General features: G+C 42.2%; 1 protein-coding gene across 3 annotated transcripts; it reads left to right on the forward strand.

Moving 5' to 3' along the window:
• The first annotated feature begins 705 nt into the window (after window positions 1-705).
• On the forward strand, window positions 706-27,303 carry LOC307026172 (uncharacterized protein). Of its 3 annotated transcripts, none has more exons than XM_079661350.1 (18): window positions 706-999; window positions 1,932-1,975; window positions 2,108-2,172; window positions 2,254-2,390; window positions 2,612-2,669; window positions 2,755-2,935; window positions 3,058-3,150; window positions 7,402-7,482; window positions 7,796-7,972; window positions 8,051-8,679; window positions 9,854-10,039; window positions 12,469-12,901; window positions 17,649-17,717; window positions 17,798-17,862; window positions 20,149-20,289; window positions 24,456-24,619; window positions 24,711-24,801; window positions 27,035-27,303. In XM_079661350.1, the coding sequence occupies exons 1-18, from the start codon at window positions 976-978 to the stop codon at window positions 27,115-27,117; spliced, it is 2,721 nt and encodes a 906-aa protein (XP_079517476.1). In that variant the 5' UTR covers window positions 706-975; the 3' UTR covers window positions 27,118-27,303. The 3 variants fall into 3 exon arrangements, with proteins under 3 accessions (XP_079517476.1, XP_079517475.1, XP_079517474.1); XM_079661349.1 differs by having other exon boundaries at window positions 3,061-3,150; window positions 9,854-10,447; XM_079661348.1 differs by having other exon boundaries at window positions 707-999; window positions 9,854-10,447.
• The last annotated feature ends 384 nt before the right edge of the window (window positions 27,304-27,687 follow it).

Consider the following 27,687-nt stretch of genomic DNA (forward strand, 5'->3'; position numbering starts at 1 on the left):
AATGTATTTTATAATGCTGATTGTAATTTTCTTAATTTGTCATTATTCTTTATTTATTTGGAATAAATTATTTGTACAATGTATCATGTGTGACACCTATTTTTACAACTGAGCAGTGTGGGCTCTTTTGTTAATATGTGGCAGGTGAAAGAGAGTATTACAATTCAAGTAAATATGCGTTGCTAAGTCCAAATATTATGATCATACAGTATGAGCTTATTTCTTTTACTATCATTCTGCAAGGAAAAAAAAACTTCATGGGGAAACAATACATAATTATTATTATTATCCTATATGTTCAAGTATAAGTTTAGTCATCTGCAATATGAGTAATTATAATTATATTTTGTAGGGGGTAAGACCTTCATATGTATATATACAGTCTTGACCTGCAGCGGGCAGCACCGCTCAGCACAAAAACAGAACTTAGAAGAAAAAGAAGAAGAGTGGAGTTATGTTTTAATTCCCTGACTGTAGTCTTTCAGGCAACAAGAATGAATCATAGACTGTATATATAGGAATTAATCCATATTCCATGAATATTTAAGGTTTTGTTAAATAGCAACACTTTCAATGAGTGAGATGGATGTGTTTATGGTTGAATTTGACTACACTGAAGTTTAAATTGTTGCTTATTTTACAGCACATATTGAAGATAAGCGTTTGCCAAGGCAGCAATAGTGTTGCCTGCGAGAATTAACAGTGGGCCGGAAGTCGCCTTCCATTTCAGAGTGCGCGGCCCGCGGTTTATTGACAAAATGTCAACAGCGGCATTGTTTTGCTAGCGCTAATACTCAACACTGGTCATCACATAGGCGATATAGCTGCCTAAACAGTTATTACTTGATATAAAGTTGGGCCTTAGTTGATTTTAAGATAGTAGATTCACACGCATGAATTCCTGGGCACCAACTGAATCATAGTGGAGCAGGAAAAAACATGTAAGGCAGCTAACGGTTAGCACAACAGAGAACAATGGAGACTAAGTTACCTACCTTGGTAAGTTAATTTCTCCTTTTTGTGTTGCGTTACTCAGGGAAGAGGGTTGAAACCATATACTGTATATATAAAGGTTGAAACACATGTAACGTGAAGGACAACAGAGGGAGTTTTCCAGTACAAATAACGTTATGGTAACTGTGAGAAGACGTAAAATAAACCAATACAACAGCCGTTAAATGTCCTTCATCGTCAGGCTTCAGTTTGGGATCACGTTAAATGGTACTGCGCAACACTGAGGGGTGTTTCTATTATTTTGTCCATCCCATGATGTAACGCTAATTACAACTTTAACTGTTGGATTAAGTGCAACTAAGTAGATTTACTCAAGTACTGTTCTTAAGTATAAGTACAATTTTGAGGGTCGTGTACTTTACACGAGTATTTCAATGTTTTACTACTGTGTACTTTTACTCCACTACAGTTCAGAGGTACATGGTGTACTTCTACTCCCCTACATGTATTTAATACCTTTTAGTTACTTTACAGATCTGGATGAATGATGTGAAATCTAATCAAGTGTTAAATCAGACTTTAGTTCCACCTGGAGTAAATCCACCAGCTACCCTGCAGTATACAAAGTCATTCAAACTAGCTGCACCTTTACCAGCTTTGAGAACACTTTCATGATCAATCTTTATAAAACATATCATATATATTATTCTGAAATGGACCAAGCTGCACAATGACTACTTTTACTGTCGCTGCTTTAACTATATTTTGAAGCTGATACTTTTATACTTTGAGTAACATTTTGTAGGACTTTAACTTGTGACAGAGTACTACTACACGTTCTACTTACGTACTTCTCCCACCTTTGATATTTTGCAACGTTTATTAGAACAATAAATATGGCATTCGGTGTTATCAGATGTTTATCTTCTTTTAACCCAATTCAATTCAATAGTAACCATTTACTTTTATTTGTTCAGAGGAGACCGAAGAAAAAACTGTGCTACCTTACAAACAAGGAAAGGTGAGTTTGAAAAGTGTTTTTTATTATGTCCCTATATGTTGTTTGTGTATGTCTTCGTACTATTGGCCTTTTTGATATGTGTTGTGTAATGCAGATTTTCATCAGGTCCCTTTTGAACCTTTGTGTTTTCAGTCCAGCTAAAAAAGTGGAAGGGCTGCTGACAGTGGAAGACATTGATCGGATGTTTGATGACTTGGGTGAGTTTAATTGTTTTGCTTGAATCTTTTTTTAGCTTGCTTTTTCCTTATGTTAACTTATACTTCTTGTATTCTGTTCAGATCCACCCTGCGATGACCTGTTACCCTCATCTTCTCGGTACATGACCTTTAATGTTGGGGCAAACCAGAGTAAGAGGGAGGCTTCAACAGACCCACAAAAAGGGAAACTAATGGGAAAGATTCCAAAAGGTCACATGGTAATGAACAGTCCATCACTACAGTGACTTCTGCTGATAAAACAATGACTCTTCACATTGGAAATGGCTGATGGGCCAGTAGATACACAGCTAGTTAGTTAGTTTATACTTTCAGCATGCGTTATCTGTGTATAGGCTTTGTGTACCTTTCTTGAATTACACAAGAACTGGTGCCTGAAGACAGAATGAGTCTTTAAATATATGTTTCATAACCTTTTTAGGGTCCCAAAAGAGATGAAATACACCCCTCAAGGTCACTCAGTCCTATACTAGTCATCGGTAAGAGACTCAAACCAACATTTGACTTGTTCTTCTCCTCTGCACCTTTTCTGTTTCTTCAAGTATCCTGATGTTGTTGTTACAGATCAGGACATCCCATTCAAAGCACACATGCCAGCGAAGACATCCAGCCCTATTGAAACAAATATGGCTGTCAAAGCGCTCGACATTGAAAAACACCGAGCTGTGTCTCCACTTCTGTTTGCCTGTGAGGATGAAGGAGACGCAAAGACAGAGCCTCCACCCAATGGACACGTCACAGAGGAGTGAGTTATTAATCATGCTTTTCGTATAGGAACGTTGGTTTTATGAGGTGTAGGATTCTAGTGTCTAAAACTAAGAAAGTATTTTATCACTTGTTTCATTCAATAACTGTCTTTTCCTCTAGAAGTATAGACTTTGAGTTTGAGTCTCCTCCAAGAAAGGTGGTAATAAGCAGACCTAAGAGGTCCAGTCAGCAAAATAAGGTGGAGGAAGCACGGTAAGAGCATTTTCATTATCAATATAATTAGGGATGCTCCGATCGCCCATCTTGGGGCCGATCGCCGGAATCAGTATCGGCCGATCGAGTGGGCGGGGCCTATGGGGATCTTCCATTTAAAGTGATGTTTAAAACTCAGTTAATGGGGCTCATTCACTGGCGCTTCCACAAACAACAACCAACATAATTATTACATTAAAATGAAGTACATTATTCAAGTTTACATTAACTTTGGAGAATAACACGGGAGAAATTAGCGGAAGCGCTCTCTTTTCCTCTCTCTCTCTCTCTCTCTCTCTCTCTCGACAGCCCATCTGTATCTCCAGCAGCTCACTGATCCAGTAATGACTGAGTGACCCGACAGTGAAAAATAAATATATGTATAACTAGTGTAGCTTGTTCCAGAGGTAGATCAAATAGCTAAGTGTGTTAGGTCTAACTCTTAGTGTGTTGCTCCGCTCACCGGTCCGTCACAGCGGGCGGAGCTGCAGGATTTCTGCTACACACTTTGCATACCGCTATTTTACTGTCTTTTTCGGACACCTTAAAATATTGCCAGACCGGCGAAGCCATTTTGGCGAGCTTGTCTTGCCGCCCACATATTATATATATTGGGAGGGATGAAACCCTCTTTAATGGTCACACATGCAGAGCACACAGCACACACAGTGAAATGCGTTCTCAGAGTGAATATCGGCCGATATCGATCGGCGGCCGATAAACGAGTCACATTGCCGTCTCTATAGAGAGGCGAAGTCCCGCCCATCTACTTCCGCCCCATGGGACCTTATTTCGGAAAAATTATGTATTGAAGTCAATGGGGAGAGAAAGATTATCTTTCGATCCCGTTTGAATTGTGCCATGAATTACTCATATGATGTTTGTCAATCTTAAAAAATAATTTCCATGTGAAAAAAGTCAGTTTGTCGTAAAACTGTTGAAATATAAGACTATGAAAAGTACACAACTAGAAAGACTACAAATCCCAGAGTCGCGTAACGCAGCGTCCACACGGCGGTTTGATTGGCTAGAGCTTGTACTGGCATATGATTTGATTGGCTGACGCTTCCGCCGAAGCTTCAAAAGTTGAACATTGCTCAACTTTTGAAGCGAGCAACGCGAGTGTGGACGGTCATAATTGTTTTTCTCCACTAAATAGAAGAGATAGCTAAGATAACTTTAACAAGGTGCCTGTGTGCTTAGTACCAGGTTGTTATCATACCAGCAATGGGTCTTACGGCCCGTCCACACGGCGGCTTTGGAAAAATCTTGAAAATCTTGGAGGTGGGCGTGTCTGAAACCTTGGGGATTTTTTGCGACCAACAACCAATCACATGAATCTGCCGCCCCCGACATACAAAGCAGAAAAAACCCCGGGGATTTTATTCGAGCAATATATATATATATATATATATTGTTTGGGGAGTTTATATATATATATATATATATATATATATATATATATATATATATATATATAAACTCCCGAAACAGGCGAAAACCTACAAGTTTCACCCACTGTCTCTGCCACCTCCCTCCATGCCTGGTTCCTCCGGTTTGTATCCCGGTAAATAGTTCTGGTCGTAAAGAACCGGATGATTTGCTACCGTAATTTCTCGTTTGGAATATGAGGAAATGAACTGCGGTCTGGCTCTCCCAGCTTGCATGCGGTTTGATTGGCTAGCGCTTGTACTGTCAGATTTGCATAAACAGGATTTGATTGGCTGACGCTTCCAGCTCAGCTTCAAAAGTTGAACATTGCTCAACTTTTGAATCCTGAAAATCCTGGAAATCCATGAAATCTTCGCTTTGCTTCCCCACAATGCAGTTCGGCGAAAAGCGAGGCAAAGTGACGTCATCCCCATTCAAAGTCAATGGGCAGAGAAGCGTTGGAAGATTTTTTTTAAGCTGCTGTGTGGACGGTGCGTTACTCATTCTTTCGCTTCCCGTCTGATGAAAGGTCTAGGAGTGGCTGGATCAAGTTAGCTACCTAGCTAGTAAAGCCTTAGCCTTGTCATTTTTATTAGCCTTAACATGAAGTAACATTAATTTAACCCAAGTGTTAAACAGTAAGAGTAGTAGTCATATTTTGCAGGGTGTCCGCGGGGTCTTAAAAAGTATTAAAAGTTGATAAATCAATTTAGCGAAAATTAAGGCTATTAAAAAGTATTAAACGGCATTTTCCAAGGTATTAAGAAGGTCCACAGCAACGACAACATGAAACAGTGAAACACCCTTTAATTTACTGAAACGACATGTCGGGAAACCCCCCAAGGCGGCCTCATGCATAGCGCGCGCCGTAAAATGCTGCTTATTATTTTAAGTTTCGTTGCCTTGCTCCGCTCTGTGGGGGGGGGGAAACTAAGCGACTACGGTAACGGGTCCCAAGGTGGGTAGACCGGCATACGCAACGCTCTGGGGGTCCAACGGCTCCGTGTGTAAGCCCTATATGATCATTTTCTGATAACGATGAAATAGCCCGCCTCCCTCTCCCCGCGTCTCCTGCTGCTGCTGGGCTGTCAGAAGAGGGGGAGGAAAAGAGGCAGGCACCGTTTATTAAATATTCTTATATTATTATACAGAGAACAGAGTCTTTATCAATTTGTTTGAAAGCTCAATAAATAACAAAGAAGACCTCTGACCGGCACTTTTCTAATTTTGTACGGAATATATATACAGCAGGAGAACACGCCGTCCACCGCGGAGAATAAACAGAAGAGCAACCATGCTCCGGGGTCTTCTTCACTGCTTTTGGTGTATTTCGGGAGGCAGCAGCGCCACTTACAGGCCTCGTTTCCAGCATTTCCAGCGGTCTAGTGTGCACGGACACGTTAATGAATCGAATGCGTGTGAACGGAAGCCTTTTTTGCGCTTGCGTATGCGTCCTCGTGGGGCCGGGGTCTAAGCCAAACTATATCCGGTCACAGAGATCTGCTATTTTAAAGTAAAGTCAACACATATCGACCCTAAATATAGTCTATATTAAGAACGAAAAAAATCATAACAAATATATCCTTTTTTGTAAACATATGACAAATGTGTGAGGGTGATGACGTCAGAGCATCGTCCTATGTGCCAGGGCTTAGCCCCGGACAGCCCCAGCCCAATTTAACCCCCGGGTATTTGAGAGGGTGCTCCTATATGGCATTACCCCGCTGAAGCTCACCAAAGTTTAACATATTTCATAGTTCAAAGTTTTTGTCAATTGTTTTGTTTATTGGTCAAATACTGGTTTCTAATGGTTTCTGAGGAGTTTTACTGGAATGAAAGAACACAGAGTCTACATAAGCAAAAAAGCAGCATACTGCATTAAACCTGACCTTCACAGAGAGGTTGAAGTTCATGTGGAAAGGAGGCTTCAGTAGTCTGTCTGCACTCTCTTTAGTTTTGCTATCTTACTATCAATATAGTAAATGTGAGGTAAAGTGTGTAGCCAATGTAACCGGTTAGAACTCAAAGTTGGAATGAGGTCTTAAAATGTATGGAAAGGGTCTTAAAAAAGGTCTTAAAAGGTATTAAATTTGACTTCAGGATTCCTGCATATACCCTGTTTTGTGAACCCTTTGAAGAGTACTGTCACACCGTTGTGATCATTCTATAATACACCGTTTAAGCCCGGATGCCCCCGAGGGAGACATGCTAACGCTACATTAGCATCGGCGATCTTTTCTATTTCATGCTATCTGCACAAATGGTTGACATTGAACATTAAAAAGATCAGGCAGTTCAGAGAGAATCGAAGGAAGGCAGGCAGCTTCACATGACATTCTTCTGGACGTGTTTCATTGTGGTGATAGTGAGGGTAGTTAATCCCTTTTTTGGCAAGACAGTAGTGACGGCCATCTTGGTGACGTCTGTTGTTGTGCAAGACCAGAGATGTAGTTCATTGAGCGGTTTCACACACAAAAAAAAGTCTTATTTCACAGTTTTACAGCAAAACATTTTTTTTTTGACTTGCAAAATTACCTTTTAAATTGACAAACATCATATGTGTAATTCGTGGCACAATTCAAACGGGATCGAAAAATAATCTTTCTCTCTCCATTGACTTCAATACATACTTTTTCCGAAATAAGGTCCCATGGAGGTCCACTGGAAGGGGAGGGACTTCGTCTCTATGGTCAATTTTGTTATGATATCTGCCCTTTAATTGCGTGCTACTGAGTTACATTTTGTGGATGTTTGCCTTTTTTAGATGAGTGTGACTTTTAAATCATTTACCTGTGATGTATATTCTCTTCTTTCCTGCAGCAAAGAGAGTCAAACTCTAAAAATAAACTCACCGCGGAAACCTCAAACACCTGTTGTGGAGGTCCAAAGAAAAAGACCAAGGTAGGAAGTGAAGAGTGTTTGATGAGTAGTTACTATTATGTTTTGGTGATTAAACAAAGCTGGAGTTGGTACAACAAAATATGTTATGTGGCAAAAATATTTAACAATTGTCATAGAATATACATACGGTATGGCTAACAAAAAATAACTTAAGTTAGTTATACATGTGCAGCTCAAAGAGATGTTATTAAATAATGTAATTCTCCAAAATCACACACAATGTTTTATCTATATAATCTAGCAATAAAGCCTATTGTGCCAATTTAGAACTTAATTTTGTTATTTGAAGAATATTTTGTTTGTTTATCTCCAGGATAGAAATGGTAGACTCCCCCGCAGCAAAAGTGAGACGAGAGCTTGAACTCGCAGCTCCTGAGAGAACAATTGAAACTGTTCCAGAGCAGCCGTTAGTGGAGCCCGTCCGCGTGCATAAAAACATCACGGCTTTTCTTCAGAAGCTCAGAGACGCCGCACAGTCCAAACCTGCATGGTGAGTTGGCAAAACCACTATATATATTTACAAAGTAATGGCTCTACATATGTAATATTAAATAGTACTTATTTTTAGTACGAGGAAGTCTGCATCACCCATGAAAGTACCCACTCCTCCTCCTGAACCAGAGGATGATTTCCTGATTCTGGAGGACGACCCTGCTCCTTTTTGGATTTCCATCCGGAGTAAAACTGCCAAGAAACAGAAACGGAGCGGAACGACCAGCATCGTCAAAGGCAGCGTGACAGATAAAAGCACGAAGGGAAGCTCAGCTGAGACACAGCAGGAACCTGAAGAGACGGAGAGAATACCAAGAGGGCCCAGTGGCAAACGGAAGACGAAGAACACGAAAGAGAAGAAGAACGAGGTGACCGAGGATGAGGAGGAACTACCCGGTCCTGAGGAGCCTCCTGTGGACTCGATAGACGAGAAGAGGCCAAACGAGAAGAAGCCAAACGAGAAGAAACAAGGACTGAAGAAGGTCCTGTCTGAAGACAGCGACGAGGAAGAGGAACTCGCTGTGAGAATAGATAAGAAAGCTCTTTACTCAAAGACTTTAAAAGATGCCAGGACGAGCAGAGCTGAGCCGATGAAGAGGGTCAGAAATGTGCCGCAGGGATCTGATGGAGAAACGGACAAGGCTTCAAAGAAACAAGGTCCGAGCAGCGAGGAAGTGGGGGCTACAGACCTGGGGGATCTTTCAGGTAAACAACTCCTAAAATCTCTTCATACGTGTTGAGTTCTTTTCCCTTTTTAGTTCCGATAGTTCCTGGGATTTTGCGTTCACACCAAATAGAGAACTTAGTTCATGAGAACTTTTCCCCCTTTTTCAGTCGCTGCTAGAGAGGTGGTACTTTCCTGGGGAGAAAAAGTTCCAATTTCTGATTTGCTGGGCGAATTGCAAACCACGCCCCGTAAAACCCGGAAAAGTTTTGTGAAGCCGCATTAGCATTATTAGCATTAGCCCCGCGCACCAACGGAAAGAGACTAACTCTCCGTTGGAGAGCAGGTGTCGGCATTCTGGCGATTTACTCAGAAGGCTTCAGTAGAAGCTGCTGGGAGTCCCTGCAGCTTCTACTGAAGCCAGTCCCTAACTCCGGGGACTTCCGGCCGGGGACTTCGGGTGGCAGTATACGCCGTGAAGTTGTTTGCGGCCTGCCAGTAAACCCAAAGCAGAAGAAGAAGAAGAAGTGACGTCAGCGGCTTCCTTTGCCTAATCTTTCCTTAGGGAAGGCGATCTGCTCTTTAGTTCCATGGGGGAACTAAGTACGGCTATTTAATCCTTCTGCTACTTGGTTAAACACATGTTGGTTAATGTTTGTGCTGCTAATGTACCCCCCACATTTAGACAGACAATTCAATATTTGTGAAATGAGACAGGTGGAAACTACTGACAGATATTATCAGTGTTTTATACTTTAGTGATTGTTCTTTTGTGAGGGATTTCAATAGTTTTCTATTTATTGTTTTAACTCCAGAGTTGGCCAAGAGGCTCTTTTTTCATCTGTCGTCCCTGAACAGATGTTGTACGTCACCCGTAATTAACAAATTAGAAAAATAACAAGAAAACACAATCAGTAAAAACATGCAAGATAGATGCGGGAGGCTGTGGCGCAGTGCGGGATCAGGGGGGCACAGGTTCAAACCCCACTGCAGTCAGCATGTCGTTGTGTCCCTGAGACACTTCACCCCAAATTGCTCCTGTGGGGATTGTCCACTGTATTGAGTATGTAAGTAACTTTGGATAAAAGCGTCTAACAAGTAGCATGTAATGTAATGTCCAAGCTTATAGGGATCCGTCCTTTTAAGAATAGGTAGACCCTAGGACTTATAGAACATTTAGACATCCTTTTTAAATGCTTTTCTTCTTTTGCACAGACAAAGAAATCATGAATCCCGAAGCACAAACGGACGAGGATTCAGCGGATTTTAAAAGGGATACAAATAACAAACTACCTGTGGTGTCTGAAGGGAGTTCATCTGACGACAGTTTGACTCTGGGAAGGAGGAGTAGGAGGCCGCCTGGAGAGTGGTGGATGAATCGGAGCCCAGAAAAAACGACAGGTAAATGCAACCAGCCGAAAGTGAAAGAGGCAACGCGGCAAAACACAGAGCCAAGCGCAGCAGCAGCAGCAGCAGCAGCAGCTTCACCTGTTAGGCCTAAAAAGGACAAATATGATCAGCTGACTATTAAGAAGTACAAGAAGCCCAACCAGGAGCCCAGTGGAGCTTCACCTGTAAAGGACAAAGTGTTGAAGAACATAAATCCAACACAGCCTGCTGCACCAACAAGTCAGAAGACGAATAAAGGCAAAGAAAAGAAACAGAATACAGGAGGAGAAGCTCAGGGGGAAGAGGGTCTTACGACTGTAGCAGAGCCTTTTGAGGAGCAGCAGGAGGAAGTTGAGGGACAGGACGATGTTCAGTCCAGCCCGTTGGTGTTCTCACACAGAGAGCTCAGCGACAACTCAGGTGAGTGGAGGAAGAACTGGCTTCCTTTAATTACAGAAAAGTAGTCCGGTTCTAGTTCGGTTTTAAAAGTCCATAATTAAACTATTCCACAGAGACAATATAGAAGGAAAAACAATATACGAAGAAAGTGGAAAAGAAAACAAACACATCCAGTAAATAACAAACAAAGTAAATATTAGCTATTAGCTGTCCCCCCGCGGTGTAAGGGGGGTTCGTTTAGCATGAAACACTTGAAATAACTAAAGGATAAGTTAAACAAGAAAGTAGAAAGAAAGTGAAGTCATAGAAAACTGTCTGCTAAAAAGTGAGCAATGATTGAGAGTCAGAGCTAAACATTTCAGATGTGTGTATCTCTCACACGGCTGTGACTTTAATTCATGTACCTTTTGATATTCATGTTTTATTATCTTTTATATCTTTGCTTTTATGAGTGTTTTTAAAGGCTATTTTATAATATGTTTCTTAATGTCTTTAATTTCTGTAAAGCACTTTCAATAGAGTGCCACAGTGACGCGTCCTAAAACCAGGAAGTAAACTCCTTCCGGTTCCTTCGACAAAAAATGCAATGCAATCTCTCCATAGGATTTAGGAAAATAGCTGGAAATAAGGTCTGTGGTTGAAACACATTTAAAGGTGGGGTAGGTAAGTTTGAGAAACCAGCTCGAGTGCGCAAGAATTTGAAAATACACGACCGTAGAAAATCTGCCACTTCCTTACAGAGCCCCTCCTCCAACGAACGCGCACATGACCAATGAGGGCACGAGATAAGTTTGTGCACAGATGGAAGGCTGACAGGCAGGTAGGCCATCCAGTTACTTTAGCCGGGCCGGCTCAGGGCCCTCATTTTTAAAGGGATATACGCTCAAAAAATGGCGTACGGCAGTTTCTAAAATATTAACTTGACGGGAAAACGTGCGGTCCTCCACGCAAACTCTATCCCATGCGTATGCACTAAGCACAAAAACGAGAGGGACGAGAAAACTGCGACACCGTTGGCAGAAGGAAGAATGGAGATAAATATTTGGAAATAATACCATAAATAAAACCTCATTTATCAGATATGAAGAATTTATTTTCAAACATTGATCAAAGCCAATCTTAAAATGATTTAACAAACGCCTGTTTGAGACTCCTCAGTGCACACAAAAACATAACTGGGAGAAATAAATAAATACGGATATGTTATTTAAAACCACCTCGAATATGTTGTGTTAATGTTATGAAATGTTTTCTCATAAATGATGCGGTAAGCAGGAGGACAGAATCAAAGCACTTCAGATATTCATTGCTATCGGGATGTTAAGAGCATTCCATGGAATATAACAAAAAGTGTATCTCGAGCCGGTTTCTCAAACTTACCTAGCCCACCTTTAAGAGACGGATCACGTTTTGTTCAGCCGGATAATCTCCACATGTCTACTCTACTTTTAGAATTTTCGAATCATAAATCTAGTCACCAGAAGCAAAATGCTAACGTTATGCTATAAAGGAACTACAGCCGAGTACAGCAAAACGACTTCAACGTCACGCCGACTTAAGATCCATATTCAAACACACAGATTCTAGATGGTACGAGTTGAAGTGTTTGTTTGAACAGTCTGCAGGAGGCAGGGACTTGCTTTCAAGCAGAACAGAAACAAACTCAGAGGAGTGTTTACGTGTTCGGTGTAATGACGTACAACGGCCTCCACAACTTCTGTAGTCCTATTCAGCCACTTGGTAACAACCATCGTTTTTCAGACACGGATACTCTTCAGAAATCACCAGCGGGGTCACTGCTGATGGATTTAATGTCGTAGAACAAAACGTGATCCGTCTCTTCAATGTGACTCAACCACAGACCTGATTTCCAGCTATTTTCCAAAATCCTATGGAGAAATCTCATTGCTTTTTGTCGAAGGAACCGGAAGTGGTAAAATGCTAACTCACTTCCGGGTTTTAGGACGCATCACTGTGGCTCTCTATTGCCTTGTGTTGAAAGGTGCTTTATAAATAAACTTGCCTTGCCTTGCCTTCAACAGGGGAGAAGCCGTTTCCAAAAGTATACCATCCTGTCTCCAGTAAGAAGAAAGCTCCTCAAAGGAAGGAGCCTCAAAGGAAGGAGCCTCAAAGGAAGGAGCCTCTCAGCGCAGTGAGGCCGGGCAGGAGAGACCCCGGTAGCTGGTGTGCGGTGCCGGATGTGTGTGAGGACGTGGAGAGCGTCTCACCTCAGCAGCAGAAGCCCAAACCTTGGAAAGAAAGAAAGAAACGCATCAGATCTCCTCCACCTCCCAAAGAGAGTTCCTCCGTGCCGCTCCTAAACCCAGAGTCTCCGCTGAAGAGATCTCGGGCCGCCTCTGAAGACATGTTGTCTTCAAACGAGACCCCGAGGGTGGGCACAGGTCGGAAGAAGAGACGGAGGGAGCCGGAGCGTCCTGTGGAGGAAATCCCTCCCGCTAACGGTTCCATATTCGGGTATATAGCAGGATATATTTGTCAGAATACACAAAATTAGGGCTGCCCCCGACCAAAGATTTTCCTGGTCGACCACTCGTCGTCAGGTAAGGCCACTGATCGACCAGTGGCGCGAATGAAAGCGCACGCAGAGACAAACCGCCTTTTTCGCGCAACCGGCAAGTAATTAAATTATGATTCTGAATGTGTTGGAAAAATCAACAAGGAGACTGTCTTAACATTTTGTGAATTTATTTCAACACAACACACCATATAAAAACATCACACAACTTATGAACTTTTAAAACCAACGCAATAACTTTATAAAACAAACAAAAACAGTCTTCTGTTAAAAAACTAAATTTAAACTATATTTTTCGTTTCTTTTAAACATGTAAAATAAATATAAATTATATAAACTAACGAATAAATAAATATAGGCTCAAGCCAACTTAAATATTTAAATATCAGTGCAAAAGTAAACCGGCCTACGGAGAAGTATTCTCAACATGAAAATAAAACTTTCAGTTTTTTCCTGAGGTCGAAATGCAAACAAAAATTATAAATATACCGCAAAAACTTTACTTAAACACTTCAGTTGAACGAACGAAGAACGAAAACTATAAACTACAAAAATATGGTGTTATATTAGGCTAGGCCACTACCTGACTTTCAGGGTTTCCCTCCGATCTTAGTCTTCTCATATTATGAGACAAGAACACGAGTTTGTCTGTGTAGTCCGGGAGAAGTGAGCTCCGTGTCTCGCTCACAATGAAGCCGGCTTTGGAAAATATGCGCTCCGATGGCGTGGATGTGGAAGGGATGGAGTGGATGCGCTTAGCTGCTCTGGCAAGCTTGGGATAGCGTTCCTCATCCCTTGGTTTGGTCCTCCAAGTATGTCTTCATTTCATTTTTCTCTTCTTCCGTCTGTTGACCTTCATCAAAGGCCATCAGCATTGATATGTCCTGCTGCTTTTCCCTTTGCCTCTTTGGTGTGGGCTCACTTTCCTCTGCGCCGCTGCTGTCCTCTCTCTGAGCAGTAGCTTCTTCTGCTGGAGATAAACTCTCAGCCAGACCCCACACCGTTGTGTATGCATCGTCCCGTTTCTCTGCACCGAGGAATGACAAGCTCTTGAACCGTGGGTCGACTGCAGCTTGAATATATATGCTGCCCTCCAGACTCCCTGTGAGCTCCCACCTTTTGTCCATTTCCTCTGATGTTTTTCTTAACTGCCTTCACGGTCGTGCTGTCATCATCACGACTCAACAAGTGGCGTCTTTTCATGTTGACGAGCATCGGCAGCGTAGCAGACAGAGATGCGTTTATATCTTGTGAGAGCAGCTCGGTGAGGGTGATCATGGGCCTCAGCACGGAGACAATGTCCTCCGCTGTCCTCCATTGGGCAGTTGTGAGATCCAGATCTCGGTCAGACCGGTGGGTGGTCCCGGGTTCTGAAAGCACAGCTGTAACCGGACATCTCTGTTCCAGAAGACGCTCCAGCATTGAATAAGTGGAGTTCCATCGTGTGGACACATCTTGTATCAGTTTGTGTTCAGCCACATTCTGTTGCTTCTGTTTCAAAGTGAGAGCTGCTGTTGCCTTGGCACTTTTTTTGAAGTGTCCCACAAGGCGTCTGGCAGCAGCAATCACTCGGCAGATGGGATCTAATTTAACAGCCGCGTTTATGACCAACTGCAAGGTGTGCCCCGCACAACGAATTCCCTGGACATTACCCCAGGACGGGTTTTGAGATAGCTGTTTAGCACACAACACCATATTAGCGGCATTGTCGTGTACCACAGCGACCCTCTTTTCTGGCGGAATCCCAAACTCCTCCATCACTTCGCTGAGTCGCTCTGCTATGTTGGCAGCTGTGTGGCTCACCTCCAGCACTTTAGTCTCCAACACGAATGAATGTAATTGCCATTTTTGGGAAATAAAGTGTGCCGTCACAGTCATGTAACCATCCATTTGGTTGGAGGTCCATGTGTCAGTCGTGAAGCTGACTGCTGTGCAGGCTTTAAGTTTCTCCAAAAGTACCTGTTTGGTCGTGTTATATTTGTCTTTAATGGCGTGCATTACGGTGTCACGTTTGGGTACAGTGTAACCCGGTTCGATGAATTTCATCATCTGTTTGAACCCTTCCCCCTCGACAATGTTTACAGGTCTCATGTCCAGTGCCACAAAATCTGCAATTTTGTCGGTGATGTCTCTCTTCCTTTTCTCGGAAAGAGGGGGCTTCAAAACGAGTGTTGTCTGTGAGAGTTTCAATGGCGGCTGCGAAGATGAAGTTGAGGTAGATGCGGTGGCCCTATCAACGTATAGTGGATGAGCCTATTGAGAGAAATGCACATTAATTTAAGTTTACACTAAGCCTAATAGCCCATAATATGACAATACATTTGATCTAACAGGCTTTTTATTAAGGCTAGAGCCGCAGAGCGTCCATCTTTTAATGGCTTGAACGGTACTTACATGTTTCAGGTGATAAATCATGTTTGTAGTTGATGAATGATAGGAGAATATTTGCTTGCAAAGTTTGCATATCACCTTCTTCGGGTTGTCTGTTACTTTTTGAAATGCTCCCAAGCTCTTGATTTTATGCCTGACATGGTTAAAACTATCAGCTTATCTGACGTGAAAACAAGTGACTGACTGTCACCTCCTGTTTCCGTATTTTTTTTTTTTTCCTTTTTCTTTTTTTTTTCGGAGACCAACGACCAATTAAATCTTGACCGACCAAAGACTCTTTGGCCGACTAACCTTTGGTCGACTAATCGGGGGGCAGCCCTACACAAAATATATATATATATTATATTTTATTATTTATTCTACTATTTCAACAATTGAGACTAAATCTAAAAAAACAAACAAAATGAGTTGAAGCGAAGAGCAGAAAGCAGAGTTTATACAGAGGTAGCCCTCCCGTTAAGGTTAAGTAAATAAAAGATAATTCCGTAATTAAATACTCACACAGATAAACTAAATTCTATACACACATACACATACATATGTACACTAGGGGTGTAACGGTATACATATTCATACCGAAATTATTCGGTATGGGCCCTTCGGTTCGGTACACGTGTGTACCGAAGTGTACCGAACGAATATAACGTTAAACGTAAAAAATTGAGAACGTGTACAACTTTTTGGAAGTAATCTCAGGTGCTCCGTCGCAGCATTCAGAGTAATTTGCTCACATTAGGTTCAACGCGTCATAGAGCAAGCAAGTCATTTCATTGGACGAGAGGCATACTATGAGAGCAGGGATGCGTTCAAATTTAGTCAGTAATTTGAGGAACTGTCGAAATGGCGAACGCAGATAAAGTTGAGCTCAAAAATCCTCCAGCATCATTGAAGTCTCCGGTTTGGGAACCTTTTGGTTTCACGGTTACGTACAAGGATTACGGACAAAGACAGGTGGACCAAACAAAAGCTGTTTGTCGGCATTGTTCAACTAAAATTGGTTACGCAGCTGGCAATACATCAAACGTGCACACTCATTTGAAAAGGCATCACCCGAACGTGAATATCACCGGTGCCAAAAGAAAAAAGACTGAAGTGCAAACCCAACTCCCGCTAGCATTTAAGCCTCCACCACTCGCAGAAAGTTCAGACCGAGCCAAAGCTATTACAAACGCCAAATATCCTTATGTTGCCATGTTAGCAAAGTGCTACCTGGCTGTATCTGCTATCTCTGTCCCCAGAGAGAGGGTGTTCTCCACAGCAGGAGACATTGTTAGTGCCGGCAGATCTGCCCTTTCGGCAAGCAATGTGGACAAGTTCATCTTTCTTTAAAAAAACATGAAAACACAATGACAAGCAAGTCCTAATGTCAAGCTGGCTGCTTAGGTACGAGTACAGTACAGTTCAAATACAGATTATTTCAGTTCATCGAAATGCTGCACCTTAATGTTTATTTTATTATATTTTGTATTTATTTGAGTGAATACATTATTCACAGTTTAATAATAATTGAAACCCCCCCAACCTTTTTTTTATGTTTTGTGATAATGTTTTCTGCTGTACCAAACCGTGACCTAAAAACCGAGGTACGTACCGAACCGAAATGTTTGTGAACCGTTACACCCCTAATATACACATATATATACAAAAACCCATTTACAGGGTGAAAATAAAATAATAAAGTCAAACAAATAGCGAATAAATTCCTACAAGTCCATGTTCAGATTTCATTTCTTATCCTTTTTTTATGTAAACCGATAATAATGATATTTCAATCAGGAGAGACGGTTTTGATGTAAGAATACATATTTATTGCCAGAAATAAACAAATGAATGTAATGGAGTTTTGGCGATTAGGCCCCGTTGTACAGGAGTATCATTCGGGAGGGGAGAACCGATCCGATGAAACCCCCCGGGTTGTAGACACTGGTGGTGGTGAATGGATAGTTGGGTCGGTCTGAAGGGGAGGGGCTTAGCTTGACCCTGGATTCAGAGTGACAGGAGGTGAAAAAGGGTGTTGGAGGGTTGCGTTGAGTCACCTGAAATGACAACTATCAGTCGTATTATCATTGTCATATAATGATATATCTTGTTTAATCTATTTTTAAGTTAATCACAATGACCGGATAAAGATACTAAACAAAATATTAGACGACAAAAAAAACGCAGCTCGGTGTTCCCATTTTTTGGTTAGTTAGGGTATTCTGCTAATAATTTTTTCCGGAGTCTTGATTTGAATGATATCACAACACTTGTGATATATAACCCATCTTTATATCTCTCTCTGTCTGTACACAGTAATCCTAACGACCTCATACACCACAGCACCCCCGAGGATGAGTGGCCACAGCGTTATTCAGTGGATCGGTGAGGACGAGTCTGAGTCTCTCTTAATATCTCCCTCTTACTGTCGATATACGTTTATATTTCCCACTATTTTCCCACAGGTCGAAGCTCTTGAGAAGTGGGGTGTCCTCCATGATTGTTCTGGACCAGTACGAGGACAGCTTGAGTATGTTTTTAAACATTTAACAATTTACAATATACTTTAATGTATACCAAATGTTCTTGATAGATATTTACCTAACCTAAGTTTCTTTCCCCACACAATGTCCTCCTTAACACCAACCCTTATCTCTTTGAAAATGTTGTGAGGTTTATGATGGGGATCCACGACTATTGGTATTAAGGAATGAATAATAATCAACCTTTGATAAATCTAGAATTAAAAAAAGCAAGAATATTGATCATAGTTTCCGCCAGACCGGGGCTGAGAGGGCGTCCACCCCGAGAGCGAGGGGGGGGTGGTGACGTCGTGTGACGTGACTTGAATTTTGAATTGAGCCGTCCCTTATAGATACTATCTCTTTACGTATTAGTGATGGGAATTCTGGCACTTTTTTAGTTTGACTAGTCACTAAGAAGTTCCGGCTCTTTCGGCCACTTCTGATTGGTTAACAATGACTGGTACATGTGGAGCACAGCACTTCTGATTGGTGTGGATGACTGACACACAAGAAGAACAAAAAAATGAAATAATTGCATCGTTTCAAATCGCGATTTCAGGGCGTTCCGAGCTGAATAAGGACGTCAAATGACGTCAAGACGCCCCCCTGGCGGAAACACTGATAGTGATACATTTCCCATATCAGGCCTCGACAGTGGACAAAGAGAACCATAATTCAAAAATATCCACCACATCCATCCATCCATCTTCTCCCGCTTATCCGTGGTCGGGTCGCGGGGGTAGCAGTTCCAGCAGAGAGCCCCAAACTTTCCTTTCCCTGGCCACATCAACCAGCTCGGACTGGGGGATCCCAAGGCGCTCCCAGGCCAGCAAAGAGATATAATCCCTCCTTTTGGTTCTAGGTCTACCCCTTGGTCTCTTCCCAGCTGGACGTGCCTGGAACACCTCCGTAGGGAGGCGCCCAGGTGGCATCCTAACTAGGTGCCCGAACCACCTCAACTGGCTCATTTCGACGCGAAGGAGGAGCGGTTCAACTCTGAGTCCCTCCCGGATGACTGAACTTCTCACCTTATCCCTAAGGGAGACGCCAGCCTGCAGAGAAAACCCATCTCGGCCGCTTGTATCCGCGATCTCGTTCTTTCGGTCATGACCCATCCTTCATGACCATAGGTGAGGGTAGGAATGAAAATGGCCCGGTAGATAGAGAGCTTTGCCTTCTGGCTCAGCTCCCTTTTCGTCACAACGGTGCGGTAAAGCGCCTGCAGTACCGCTCCCGCTGCTCCGATTCTCCGACCCATCTCACGCTCCATTGTTCCCTGACTCGAGAACAAGACCCCGAGATATTTGAACTCCTTCACTTGGGGTAAGGACTCATTCCCTACTTGGAGTGGACAGTCCATCGGTTTCCTGCTGAGAACCATGGCCTCAGATTTGGAGGTGCTGATCCTCATCCCAGCCGCTTCACACTCGATTGCGAACCGATCCAGTGAGTGCTGAAGGTCGCAGACCGATGAAGCCATCAGAACCACATCATCTGCAAAAAGCAGTGGTGCAATCCTTAGTCCACCGAACTGCAGACCCCCTCCCCCACGACTACGCCTCGAAATCCGATCCATGTATATTACAAACAGGATTGGTGACAAAGCGCAGCCCTGGCGGAGGCCAACTCTCACCTGAAATGGGTCCGACTTACTGCCGAGGACCCGGACACAGTTCTCGCTTTGGGAGTACAGAGATTGGATGGCCCTGATTAGAGACCCCTTCACCCCATACTCCCGCAGCACCTCCCACAGTGACTCCCTGGGAACCCGGTCATACGCCTTCTCCAAGTCTACAAAACACATGTAGACTGGATAAGCATACTCCCAGGCCCCCTCCAGGATCCTTGCGAGAGTAAAAAGCTGATCCGTCGTTCCACGACCAGGACGGAATCCGCATTGTTCCTTCTCAATCTGAGGTTCGACAATCGGCCTGACCCTCCTTTCGAGTACCTTAGAGTAAACTTTCCCGGGGAGGCTGAGTAGTGTGATGCCTCTGTAATTGGCACACACCCTCTGATCCCCCTTTTTGAAGAGGGGAACCACCACCCCGGTCTGCCACTCCTTCGGTACTGTTTCCGACTTCCACGCAACGTTGATGAGACGTGTCAACCATGACAGTCCCTCAACACCCAGAGCCTTCAGCATTTCTCACCACAGTATTCATTAAATAATCAAATATAGCGTCAATATGTATCTGATGCTAGCAGTACAAACGGCTCCATCTGCTGGTTTCATCGTTACCCATCCCTCTTTCATTTTATATAATGGTATCTTCTTTCCTTTGTTCCAGTTTTGCCAAATTCCACAGTGCATGCGGCTCTCTCTCTGTCAGATCTGTGCGCTCCTCCGCTCAAACCGATGACCCTGCTGACCCATGACAAAGCCAACCTGTCCGAGTGGTTCACGAGCCTCTGGGCGCTACCTGTCAAAGGTGAGGAAATATATCTATACATGTTTACCTTTGGCCCTCTGACGCAGATGCCCAACCTTGAGCAGCCGTTATCTCCCTTAACCTCTTCAGCCCCACGGTCCCGCCGAAGGGGCCGAAACCACAACATCTGCAAGCAACAGTGTCTGAGAGCTTCTTAAGATTTAATAAACTATGAATGTTTCACATCCATGTAACGGGAAGAAACTCAGCTAACTGATGATTTGTTTATTTTTTAGCAAAAAAAACCCACAAGGCTAACACTGAGCCTCTGAATTAGCCCTGAGCAAAAAAATCTTAACGCCGTTAGCACAGAACTCTAGCTATACCGATTGATATACTTATTGGATCTGCACAAACAAGTTTAGCTAACATCCTGAGATTCCACAGATTATATAAGTATCATCACTGAGCGATTAGAACTCGTGGCAGGGGAAGAAAACCCAGACATCACACGACGTAGCAAAACACAGAGATATGCTCACCTTAGCTTTTATTCTGATCAAAAGTTGTGTTCAATGGCATTAAAACGAGAAAAAACGCGGCTGAAGGTTAATCCATAGGTTAATCCAATTTGTCTGTCACTTTGAAATGATTACTGATAATCCATCATTACATTTTTATTAGGGGTGTAACGGTATACGTACCCGTACCGAAATTATTCGGTACGGGCCCTTCGGTTCGGTACACGTGTGTGCCAAACTAATATAATGTTAAACGTCAAAAATTCAGAACGTGAACAACTTTTTGGAAGTAATCTCAGGTGCTGCGTCGCAGCATTCAGAATAATTTGCTCACATTGGGTTCAACGTCTCATAGAGCGAGCAAGTCATTTCATTAGACGAGAGGCATACTATGAAAGCTGGTCACAGGGATGCGTTCAAATTTAGTCCGTAATTTAAGGAACTGTCGAAATGGCGAACGCAGATAAAGTTGAGCTCGAAAATCCACCAGCATCATTGAAGTCTCCGGTTTGAGAACATTTTGGTTTCGCAGTTACGTACAAGGATGACGGACAAAGACAGTTGGACCGAACCAAAGCTGTTTGTCGGCATTGTTCAACTAAAGTTGGTTACGCAGCTGGCAATACATCAAACTTGCACACTCATTTGAAAAGGCATCACCCGAACGTGAATATCACCGGTACCAAAAGAAAAAAGACTGAAGTGCAAACCCAACTCCCTCTAGCATTTAAGCCTCCACCACTCGCAAAAAGTTCAGACCGAGCCACAGCTATTACAAACGCCAAATATCCTTATGTTGCCATGTTAGCAAAGTGCTACCTGGCTGTATCTGCTACCTCTGTCCCTAGAGAGGGTGTTCTCCACAGCAGGAGACATTGTTAGTGCCAGCAGATCTGCCCTTTCGGCAAGCAATGTGGACAAGTACATTTTTCTTTAAAAAAACATGAAAACACAATGACAAGCAAGTCATAATGTCAAACTGGCTGCTTAGGTACGAGTACAGTACAGTTCAAATACAGATTATTTCAGTTCATCGAAATGCTGCACCTTAATGTTTATTTTATTATATTTTGTATTTATTTGAGTGAATATTCAGTTTAATAATAATTAAAAACCCAAAACTAATAGTTTATGTTTTGTGAGTACTAGTACAGTAACGTTCAAATACAGATTATTTCAGTTCATCGAAATGCTGCACTTTCATGTTTATTTTATTATATTTTGTATTTATTTGAGTGAATACATTATTCACGGTTTAATAATAATAAAAAAAAAACAAGAAATATTTTATGTTTTGTGATAATGTTTTCTGCTGTACCGAAAACGTACCAAACCGAACCGTGACCTAAAAACCGAGGTACGTACCGAACCGAAATGTTTGTGAACCGTTACACTCCTAATTCTTATGCAAAAATCGGAGAATAAAAGTTAGCTGCTAATGGTAGTCTCCAGAGTGTGTCGCAGCTCCGGTTTTGGCTACGCGTCACTCTCACTCTTTTTTTGGTAAACTGTGTGTGTATGTGGAACTTCCCCTCGATTCCATTGGCTCTAGCGGTTAAAAAGAGATGTCAATCATCAAAATCGACCAAGGGGGGCCAGAGACATGGAAAATCCACCCAAATGACCCCAGAAGTGTTTTTCTTTTGCTAAACCTCTCTAAAAAGGTCAAATGTCTTTTATAATTTACAGTTTTTTTACTATGTTCAATCTGAGTTTTCTTTAAAATAAAAAACATCTATATTGATTCTGACTTTTCTACATCCAACTCACAGGTTTATCATTACTTTGAGAAGTGTAGTTATGGTCATTTGTTCTGGAAATATCATTTTCAATCCTGAGACCTGAAAAACAGGCTTGGGGCCTAACAGGTTAAGGAGGGGCTGCCTTAGCATGTTGTTGTTGTTACCAGTTTGTGACCGGGCAACTCTCGGTCAGAGATATCATTGTTTTGGGACACCTGGAACACATCCTTCTCGGGGTGTAGATGACCCCGAGCCATAACCGACAACTAAAGTTGATTCAGTTTCCCCAGCTGTTTAGTCTATCTAGTGAAGAATGTTGATTACCCTTAGCGAAACTAGTTAAAAGGTCCTACGAGAGAAAGGTCCTTCAGAATTGATTGTGGCATCTCTAGCGTGTGGTCAGACCGTGGACCGTGACATGTTTTGTGAATTCTCCGTCCGGAGCACCAATTAAACATCAAAGCTCCAGCTCTCCTCGTGTTTCCAATTGCTTCAGAAGTTTCCCCCACAATAAAACACGCAGAAAAGACTGAATGCTGCTTCTTAGAAAGATCTGTCTGCATGTGGGGTATTTCTCTGGCCCATTTGCATACAAAGGAAAACGCGTGATTTCACCTGGGCATTTCCACCTTAAGATAAGATAAGATGTATTTTCTCCAGACTCACAGATTACATAGAATCATATCATGTGGATGCTTTTTTGTTTAGGAAAAAATTGATTCAAACCAAATATATTTGAGTCCATTCCTTGCATAGTTTAGGCAAACAAATCAACCTGCAGTAAAGAGTTATTATTCATATGTACAGGTTATAGTTTCAATAGAAATGTTTATTTATTTTTGACACTTTTTGACTTTTTTCATTACGACACATACAAAACAAAGCCTGGCACTTACATCAGTTCGACAAAAAAAACGTACAATGTATTCCACACGTTGTCCATAAACTACATGTCCCACAATGCATCTCATTTTGTGACATGCGCACTGAAGAGACTTGCAATTATTTACCCCAGACTTCTGCTGTCAGACGTAGTTAATTATGAAGTTATTACCCTATCCGATAATAATCCAATGTAGAGGCAATAATATAATATAATACATTATTTTGTATATTTATATCATCTTAAAGGTCACCTATCATGCTATTTTTAGGCAATAGCATAGGTCTCGGATATATAAAAAACATGTCTATGAAGTGTTTTGCTCAAAATACCAAACAGATCACCCATTCTAGCCATGCCTCATATCCCTCTATTTCACTTCCTGTTTCAAAAGTGCTGATTTGGGGTATAAAGCTTTAAAAAAAATAAAAAAAAATAATTAAAAAAAGGAGGGGTCTGAGCTCATGCGGGACCCGGCAGCTACTGTCTAAACTAAATGCTGCCGTGATGAAACGCCATATCATGGATTATCAAGGATTATCTCTGAAACAGTATGGAGCTCAAAGGCTTTTTCTCTTGCCGGTTATACCACAAGGTGAGTTCCTTTTTATTTCCTGCTTCTTCACACACATGCTCTCCAGTACAGGTTAGCTCTGAGTGTTAGCCATGCTAATGTAAACACCGACCACATTACGTCCAAAACAGTCGGGCATTGTTTCTGATGGCAGCTTTCTGATAGGGCCGTGGGTCCACATTTCAGATATTACGTCATATCGGACGCAAATCTGGATCAGCTCCGTTTGTTCCCCCCCCGTTTATAGACATTTGGGAACAGAGGAAAAGAGAGAGGGTTTTATTTTCTGACGCTGCCTGAGTTCCACGACACACCGGGGACAAATGTTAAAAGACATCAAAAAGTGCATTTTGCATGATAGGCCCCCTTTAAAGTTACACCCGGCCCTTTTCTGATGTGGCCCTTGATGAAATTGAGTTTGACACCCCTGCGCTAACCCGTCCCACTTTGTCTTTGAACATGTGTCGTTCTTGGTCTTTAAATACATTTTTCTGTTCTGTTTGTAGTAGAGAGTACTGAGATCGTCCCGGATCAGTTCGAGTGGTTCTGCTATCAGGGCCGGGTGATCGGCTTCACGGTGGACATTAACAGCGGATCAGTCTGCAACGGGAAGATGCTGCTGGGCTCCTTCATGAAGAAACCTCTGTGGGTGGACCACAGCGCCGCCATCGTCAGTACCCTCCCACATCTCTGCGTTATACTCACTGTCCTCTCTAGTGTCTTAATATTAATCATTTCTCTCTTTATTTTTCTTTATAAAGGTTTTTAACTTATTAACAAGCTCTGTGAGTGTGACCATCAACGGCAAGGAATCCCGCTTCAACCCTGGAAGATCCTTCATGGTGCCATGCGGTAAGAATATAATAATACATTTTATTTATAACGCGCATTTAAGGGACACTTTACACAGGGTAAAATTACACACTTAAAACCCAACATTATTCAGTTCTGAAGAGGCCCCATTATGCTCATTTTAATATCAGTATTTAATAGGGCTGTGCGTCTTCACTGGTCTCACGATTCGATTATGGTTATCCTGTCTTCGATTCATACCAATTTGTTGCATCCTCAATTTTCTATATTACTGCACATGGCTTCTTTTTCATCAATGAATACATGTAGTAAATACATACTAACTATTTGTATTATTTAGAAAGTGCTTCAGAAATCAATAACATACAGTTGCAAGAAAAAGTTTGTGAACCCTTTGGAATGACCTGGATTTCTGCATAAGTTGGTCATAAAATGGAGGAAGCCACTGCTGTCCAGGAAAATCATTGCTGCACGTTTGAAGTTTGCAAAAGAGCACCTGGATGTTCCACAGCACTACTGGCAAAATATTCTGTGGACAGATGAAACCAAAGTTGAGTTGTTTGGAAGGAACACACAACGCTATGTGTGGAGAATAAAAGGCACAGCACACCAACATCAAAACCTCATCCCAACTGTGAAGTATGGTGGAGGGAGCATCGTGGTTTGGGGCTGCTGCCTCAGGGCCTGGACAGATTGCCATCATCCACGGGAAAATGAATTCTCAAGTTGATCAAGACATTTAGCTGGAGAACTTAAGGCCATCTGTCCACCAATTGAAGCTCAACAGAAGATGGGTGATGCAACAGGACAACGACCCAAAGCACAGAAGTAAATCAACAACAGAATGGCTTCAACAGAAGAAAATAGGCCTTCTGGAGTGGCCCAGTCAGAGTCCTGACCTCAACCCAATTGAGATGCTGTGGCCTGACCTCAAGAGAGCGGTTCACACCAGACATCCCAAGAGTATTGCTGAACTGAAACAGTTTTGTAAAGAGGAATGGTCCAAAAGTCCTCCTGACCGTTGTGCAGGTCTGATATGCAACTATAGGAAACGTTTGGTTGAGGTTATTGCTGCCAAAGGAGGGTCAACCAGTTATCCAATCCAAGGGTTCACATACTTTTTCCACCCTGCACTGTGAATGTTTACATGGTGTGTTCAATAAAAACATAAAAACATATCATTGTTTGTGTGGTTTTAGCTTAAGCAGACTGTGTTTGTCTCTTGTTGTGACTTAGAACACATTTTATGACCAATTTATGCAGAAATCCAGGAAGTTCCAAAGGGTTCACATACTTTTTCTTGCAACTGTAAATGTCTTGACATTAAATTATAAACCAAAGTAAACTAATTGTATAGCTCTAACATCCCTATATCTGTGTGTGAAGTTGTTCCATCCTCAAAAACTAAAAACTAATGCTTCTGCAGTTAGCTGCAGCTTCTAGCAACGGTCTTCTGTTAAAAAAAGGACACTGGAGTATTTACAACAGCTATACAAACAAAGATACTGCATGTGGGTGCACACTTACATTCTCTGTCTTACTGTTACATAAACAGCATGATTGTAGGAGATTAAGTTAGCTTCATCATCTCAATCAGAATCAGAATAATAACGTTTCTATCGGCTCACTATCAGCCTGTCACTCATTATTTTCAGGGGGGGCGGGGTTTGGAGGAACGGAAAGGAGACGGTGATCGCGGAAGCTTTCCTCCTGCCTTCACAAACTTTACACACGTATCAACTGAAATAGCAAGAGGACATTTATACTCTGCAATCAAGACTTAACTAAATCCACCAAAAACCTGACATGATTGTAACTCGAGTATTTTTTTTAAACATAAATCCCTGTGTGTCTGAGCCTCAGCGTGCTCCGTGTTTGGTGTCGCTGTGCCGCTGTCACGTCTGTTCCCTGATCTCTGCTTCACCGACCAATTTGATATTCAAGTCACAGAAAAAAAAACTTTATTGTAAAGCCTTAAAATCAGGAAGCAACGTTACTACGCTATAATCGATTATGTTCTGTCACTGCATCGATGCTGAATCGTCCACGTCCGCATCGCGATGCATCGTAGAAACTTCAACACCCCTAGTATGTAGTGTCTCTACTGGGACATGTCTCCATGCTTTAATGCTCAAAAAGCTCTTATTTTTCTCATACTGCCTGAGCTGCAGCACCTCTTCTCGCCCCCTGTCTGAAACCAGAGCCTCTTTCTTCTTCAGCAGTAAATGTGCCTCGATGGTTTTAATGATTTTGTGCCGTTCTGTTCCCACAGGAAGTGCTTACAGCATCCAGAACGTCTGTGCTCAGCCGGCGGTTCTCTACTTCACAAGAATACTCGCAGAAAGCTCAGAATGAATCAAACAGACCAGACCGGACACAATATGTACATTTGATTATAAAATGGCTTTCTTTACTTTCTGTATTAAATGATAAGATGTACAACATTTTTTAGTTTTTAATCGTACTTAAAGGATGTTCTTGATCATTTGCTGTTATTTTAATGATACAATGTGATAATACAATTAAAAGGATTTCTATTTCTCTTGAGTTTTATTTCCTATAATTATAAATGTCTTGCTTCCATCCTCTGAGGGGCAGTGTGCACCAAGAACAACCAGAGCCGTTCACAGTGTGAAACTCTTGTATTACAACCACATTTACAGTGGTGGAAAATGTATTCTGATTCATGAAGATAGTGTATTACTTCACTAAAACTCCACTTAAAGGAGAAGTTAAAGTAGTTGGTGTTGGGGAATAATGTGCCCTGCATGTCCTCTGACGCAGCTGACCAGCCTTGAGCAGCCGCTGTCTCCCAGAAGGAGGGGCTGCCCTAGCATTTTGTTGTTGTTACCAGTTTATGACCGGGCAGCTCTCTGTCAGAGATAGTTATTGATGTGGGACACCTGGAACACATCCTTCTTGGGG

The sequence above is a fragment of the Notothenia rossii genome (genome assembly GCF_949606895.1).
Source record: "Notothenia rossii genome assembly, chromosome: 12".
Classification (NCBI taxonomy): domain Eukaryota; kingdom Metazoa; phylum Chordata; class Actinopteri; order Perciformes; family Nototheniidae; genus Notothenia; species Notothenia rossii.

Coding starts and splice junctions, on each gene's coding strand:
- LOC307026172 (XM_079661348.1), top strand. CDS start 976: ATGGAGACTAAGTTACCTACCTTG. Junction 2,173..2,253: donor TCGGATGTTTGATGACTTGG/GTGAGTTTAATT, acceptor TATTCTGTTCAG/ATCCACCCTGCGATGACCTG. Junction 10,448..12,468: donor AGAGCTCAGCGACAACTCAG/GTGAGTGGAGGA, acceptor TGCCTTCAACAG/GGGAGAAGCCGTTTCCAAAA.